A 6,571-nucleotide genomic window follows, 5' to 3' on the forward strand; every position below is an offset into this window, starting at 1 on the left:
GGTGAAATGAAACAAAATTGAAAAACATCATGGACCATAACCTAAGATTTGGCCTGCAACAAAACATATAGGAAAATGAAGACACAGTCCAGATATGGTTAACTTGCACGCCTGTTGTAAGCAGGGTCCCTAGCCACACACAGGCCTGGGCAGATATGGGAGACAGTCGGTCTTAGGGGTACAGACAGTTGCCCTCAGCCTCAGGCTGTAAGTAGAGCTGGAGGGGAAAACAACGAAATAGGGTAGCAGCTCAAGTTAGCCAGTGTGTGACAGGAGAGAGAGAGAGCAGTCCATGCCTCAGCCTCTGCTTCGAGTTTCTGTACAAATAACACTGATTCAGGTGAGAATTCTGGACAAATATGCAAAATCCTGTCATTTGCCCCAGTAAAACCTCCAAGTACGAAAAGACGACAAATTCAAGGAAGTCCAGATGCTCAGTAACATAAGCCATACCCACTGCTCTCCACAGATATTTGTTCCAATGACATGTGAAGTAGCTTTGCTCTATTACAGCATATATTGAAATATGCAGATAGCATATACTCCTACACAAGGTTTGCAGAGGAAAAACAGACTGAAGTTTCACAAAGTGATTTTAAAAGTTGCTTGGAGTCCTTCTAATCATATCACACTGCTGCAGCCTCCTTCCCTGGCAGTATCGGACTATTCTGCAGTTGGTGACACCTATCAGCATCCATGTGGTGAACCAGTTGATTTTTCTTTTATTCCCTGACTTAAAGTGCATGCTCAATTAAGAATACTTGTTTATAGGAAATATCAGTTCCACTTGACAGTAAATGAGGGTCTAAAGATCAAACAGGGGGGATGACGACTGCAAAAAGAGCATGATGCCCTGACAATCAGAAAAGGAAAAACAGGACTGACAACTGAAAGACCTATTTTCATGACTAAGGACATTATCTGAGGTCTGGACTGTGAGACCTGCAATTCTAACCCACACAGGAGATGGAAGAAAAGGTACAGCACGGTTAGATGATTTAGAAAAAATGTTATCTTTGATGTTAACACTAAGCAGACAGTTTCCAAATACGGCACAGAGTAGCAAAGGGGAGATTAGGTAAACTCAGTATAACAGATAAAACTAGAACAGACAGCAGAGCCTAGAAATCAAACTATGCATGTTTAACATTTAAATCAAGAAATTCCATGGAAACAATCCAAAGAGCTTCTTTTATTGTCCACAAACCAGATTTACTTTGGTGTGGGTTGTCAAGATTTGGAAACTTTTCTACTTTCTATCTTCTTTTCAGTCTTTACACTGAACAAATGTATTTGTGAAGGGAATGAACAAAGGTATTTGTGAAGGGAAAACACATTATTTACAACTTACTTGAGCTTGCTTGCATATTTTAAAAGGATGAAGAGTTTCTTGGTAGAAAAGCTGATGATAAGCCTGTAGGTCAAACCAAAAGTACGCGCTGTTCTTCCACAACTAGAGATTAAAAATACTGTAAGTTATTGCTACCCAAATATCACAGATTTATAAAAGGTTGACTTTCCAATGCAAGTAATTATTTAGCTCCTTGGGGTCATCATAAATCAAGCTCAATTTAAGATGGATTTAATCTTCTGTTGCATACTGGCAGAAGGACAACATATTTAATGGCATCATTACTGTGATACTATATCTTTTATTGTATCCTTTATGCATAATTGGCCATTAAAATTGTTAACATTATAGTTAACATTTGAAGAGTTAACATTTCAGTGGCATAAAGCCAGCACTAAAGAAGAAATGCTGGTAATGGACATGCAGAATTTGTGCCATGGTGAAATAGCATTTTGCAGCAATAACCAAAACAATTAAATATTGTGTACTTGACATCTGTTAGTGTGACTATCATTACATTTTTATTACATGCATTTCTGAGGCACAGAGTCTTGGCCTCATTTCATAAATTCAAACAAACATCAGAAGATCTTTCAGAAGAAGGAGTCTAGATCTTTCCGCAAGTGCTCTGTTTTAATCATGTGCTTATGGGGTTTGGATCTTAAAAATACCCTGAAACTCCCATCACTGGACAGTAAAGAAAATGTTCCAAAAAGATAGGGGCAGGGAACTTTGCTCCACATACTGTAGCCTGCCAGACCTGGCATATGAGTGAAACAGGCTCCACAGTTGTAGACAAAACCTTAAGGAAATAATTTTCAAAGAAGTCTGGCACCTGCAAAGGCTAGAGGACATGTGGGTGGGTGATTACCGCCCATGAAAAAATAAGTTACTTTTATTTAAATTTCTATCTATACACATTTAACATTCTTAGCTGAAGGTATTCAGCTTTGGAAACATTGGCTCTTGCTTTCTGGTAGCCAAAGGCATTTCTAGCTACTGCTGCTGGATTCTGGGTTGTGCCAGTGGTGAAACAGATGTCCGTCTTGATTGCATTCAAATCTCCCCTAAAGACTCAATTTTTCTGCAAAGCCACTAAACACTGACTCAGATTCATAACTTGTTCCAACCAATCCTCAATTTACACCCAGCAATGGATGATGGATCTGCTGACTGCAGAGAAGAAATAGTGTTATGTTTCTCAGAAATCCACGAAGCTTCATGGAAGCAGAAGAACGTTTTTAAAACATCGGAGATTTTGGACATCACTAACCCAACAAGCAAGAAGGAGGCAGATTATCATGAGTAATAGCATAGAGGATTTTCCATCTTTTTAAAAAATGTTTTTGTGGGTTAAGACCTCATTTTTTCTGCCAAGTTAAAGGCTAGTTTTTAAAAATTATTAGTCTTTTTTTATCCCTGATGGTACAATCAGATTTCCAATAGGTTTGATACAGTTAGGATCTGACAGCTTGGTTAAGACCTGTCATTAGTTTGAATATACACATGAACAGTTTATTGTTGTTGAGGGATTGGAGTCTCACAAGTAATAATTCATCCAGTCATCAATCTTTCCTTCTCCTTTTTTTTTTCAGTCTGGCTGCCCTCTATAACTTGGCATTCAGTCAATTGTGGACTAAATTATCACAGGGTAGGAAAATGCTCATACCTTATTCCCTGACTTCTCACAGAAGTGTGTGAAGTAGTAGCCTGCTCTGTTCTCCAAATAAAGAGACTGCAGCATGCTTTCCATTCTTGATCGCCCTAAGACAACACTGCCAGCAGCACTTTTCCCCTGGACAAATAAAATATACAGCAAGGAATAACAGGCTTTCATTGTTTTCAAATGTCAGTACATTGCAATGGAGGGCCATGCAGTGTGTTCAATTAGTATCTTCATCCCAAGAAACCAGACTCCATTTTCTACTATATATGCAATAGATCATAGCTCTCCATACCATTTTCCCACTAAATATTCACATGCAATGGAATAAGTCTGATGACTGAAGGCATGCAGAGTAGCAAAATGACCATAGCATGCCTTAGGTGGTTCCTCAATACTTGGAACAGGAAAACAAACCTGGCCCTAATTCTGTCATTAACTCTTTAGCTCCGAATCTGGGGAATGATTCTAAACCATATCACTTTGCTGTCAAAAGTTGTCTCAGCTCAGGCTACTGTGTTTTGAACCAACAGAAGTTAACAGGTGGTTATTCGGTCAAGCCTCAAAACAATTAACTACCATGGAACAAAAGACATGTCCCCTGGGGTTACACCACTGACATCAACACCAAAATCATGAGCATTTTATGGGAGAGGAAATCCATGCCCATTACTGTGGCTAGCTCCTGGAGCATGTGAGGAAGAATACATCCATTTTGACAATGCTCACAGAGAAGCCAGAGGAGGGTACAAACTATTAAGTTAGCTTCTGATGATCACATTGGCTGACTTGCTGTCTGTGATAGCAGAAATGGGAACAGATGATTGTGGTGGCTGACAACCAGCTTCTTTCCAAACAGGGATGGAGAAGGGCAGGAGGAAGCCAGACTTCTGAAGCAGAGCAGGAAAATCCCACTCCCCTGTATGAAGTTAAACTATGAATCCCTGCATTCCCCTTTGCATCGTATTTGTGATGGCAAATTGTGGGGTCCTGACTGTAGGCTCCAGCCTAGCCCTGTAAGTGTAAATGGGTAGTATTTTCCTCCCTCAGCCAGAGGGAAACTCTGCATGATGAAGGTGTGTAGAAACTAATCGTTCATGGTGTGAAAATATTCTGAATGTAAGTTTCTAACTGCAAATGTCCCCGAACTGCAAAGGCTAGGCTTTTCTTCTGTCAAAATTAACAGAGAAGTAAAATTATTGCAGTGAAGTAATAAACAAAGTATGATTTTGATGTGAAAAACAAACAAACGTGCTCTAGTGATCAGCAAACTCCATGCATATGTAAACAGGCCCAGATTTCATAAGGTTGGGTTTTTTTTAGTTATGAGGCCATGTGTATCAATACTGCCATGAAACAGCAGGCTGTTTCGAGACCATTCCACAAACCTGAAAAGTTTTGGATATGTTTTAAATCGCCAAATCTTGACAGCTCACATGTTCAATTCGTCAGCATTTTAACAGTTATTGAGAAAAGGCTGCTCTGTGCAGCCTCCTGAGTTTTGCTGGATTGAGGGCCTGCTTAGCAGGCAATGATTCAACAAAGAAAACAATGAAGTACACAAGCAAAAAAGAGGAATTGTACAAGTGAAGCATTTTCCTCTTATGAATTTTACTATTTTAATGACTTTCTAGGGCAGATTCAGTTTTCACAGTAAGTCTGGTATACTTTCCAATGATTCCACTGAAGCATTTATCCAGTGAGTTTTCCATAATAGCCTACTGAACACATGGTCACCATGGAGAAGATCAACACTTCCTAATGAAAATAAACTTCTGTATGTGCCATGATTTCCTATCAAATAGGTGACAGATACCACACAGAAAATGCTGACATTCTAATTATACCTCTGCATACGGCACTGACATTCACATAATCAGACCAGTTTCTCCCCATCATTGACTACTTCCCTTTAATACTACAGAATAAAGTGTTTTAACCCATGATTCAAGACAACTAAAATTTTCAAGCACTACTTACCGGGAGAAGCTCAGCATAGGTGTACTTTCTGTGACCCTGGTATTTGGAGTCTGTAGTGCCATCCAAAGTTAAGCAATGAATCATGTCACTGCTCACTGGCTTTGGCCTGGATCCACAAAGAAACAAAATTTTCAGTACCTATTTAAGAAAAAACTAGGACTGCTTATAAAATAAACAACTAAGAAAGGGCATGAGAGAGGTAGAATGACATAGTGAATAGTAGAGGAAAAAGTACATGGAGTTCAAATTTATAATAAATGTAAAAAATGTAGAGGAATACTTTTTCATGTGGCCCTATGGAAATCCCAAAACACAGCATATCTTTGTGGGCAAGTGCTTGAGACAGGTTAAAAGAATATAAATATATAGAGAGAATATCAACAATTATACAAGAGAGGGTAAAACAGTTGTATTTGGAGAAATAAACCCTTTTGTGTTGTGGCACAAACAAATGAGAAAATAATCAGCCAGGGAGGAGTTCTCCATGCACGCAATCTGTACCTTCACTAAGCAGATTATTATGTTAAAGAGAAGTGTTCATGATCTTCAAATCTAGGATCTGAAAGCCTTTCATAAATATTTGAGGTATATTGATGTGCAGAAAGATGTACAAGGGACTTTTGTACTTACCACTTTCTACTGCTAGAAATGTCATCCCTTTGGGGGCTGTGACTTGATGACAGCATAGGTGATAATCTTAATGATCTCTTCAAAGACAAATTTGGTGTAGCTAGTTTTAATAAAGTTGTTGGTGAGCTTGTTCTACTTTTCTAAAAGAAATAAAAGAAAAATAAGGTAATTCTGATTATTTTTCCACCTTTGTGGTTTTTTAACATGTTCTCATTAACTACTCGAAAACTTTCAAGGGTTTTCAGGACCATTTTTCATTGCCAATCACAATATGTAATACTGCAATTTGCAAAAAGCTTCTCTGAATATCTTCCAAGATTTTTCAGCATATCTTAATAACCACTATAACTTAAAAATTACATTTTTAACAGGAAGAAATATGTTACATGCACTTTGCATAGAATTACAGAGGATGTAAGGTGAACAGCACGTGAACATGTTTTGTGAATCATTACTAAAAGATTACTTTAAGTAGCTCACTATAAACCAAGGCTGTAAGACAGATATACAATCACTCAGACTAAGAGAGAAAGGGGGCATTCTGCCACACCATCTCTGACTTATTTTGAACAAAATAATGTTATGACTTTTTGGAGACACCAGTTGCATTCAGAGTCTCCTCAGAAATTCACCCAGAGTTAGTGCTCTTTCTAAGCTCTTGCAAGCACAGTGGAGCTGGAAGATTCGAAAGTCCAGATTTCTCACAGAAAAACAAAACAAAACAAAACAAAACAAAACCAAAAAAGCAGCAAGAAACGGTCCATCAGCTGATTCTGTGAGGTTCATGGGTGCCAGGTCATAGTTTTCTTCAAGTGCTGAACTCAACAGGGGCTGGAAAACCTGCAGAGTTAGGATCCTGTCTCCCTGACCTACAGCTATTCCTGGGTCATTAGCACACCTTGTGAAGTCAGAAATGGTCTCTGGAAGAGGCAGCTGCTTCTGGCTCC

General features: G+C 38.7%; 1 protein-coding gene across 1 annotated transcript in view; it reads right to left on the bottom strand.

Moving 5' to 3' along the window:
- RGS22 (regulator of G-protein signaling 22) overlaps positions 1–6,571 on the bottom strand; it is a 60,323-nt gene that overhangs the window by 28,271 nt on the left and 25,481 nt on the right. The window contains exons 12-13 of the mRNA XM_009323126.1: positions 3,021–3,146; positions 1,352–1,453 (exon numbers count right to left, since the gene is read on the bottom strand). Coding sequence (XP_009321401.1) covers positions 1,352–1,453; positions 3,021–3,146 — 228 coding nt within the window. The remainder of the gene's footprint in view (positions 1–1,351; positions 1,454–3,020; positions 3,147–6,571) is intronic.

Source organism: Pygoscelis adeliae, unplaced genomic scaffold (genome assembly GCF_000699105.1).
Source record: "Pygoscelis adeliae isolate BGI_AS28 unplaced genomic scaffold, ASM69910v1 Scaffold174, whole genome shotgun sequence".
Classification (NCBI taxonomy): Eukaryota; Metazoa; Chordata; class Aves; order Sphenisciformes; family Spheniscidae; genus Pygoscelis; species Pygoscelis adeliae.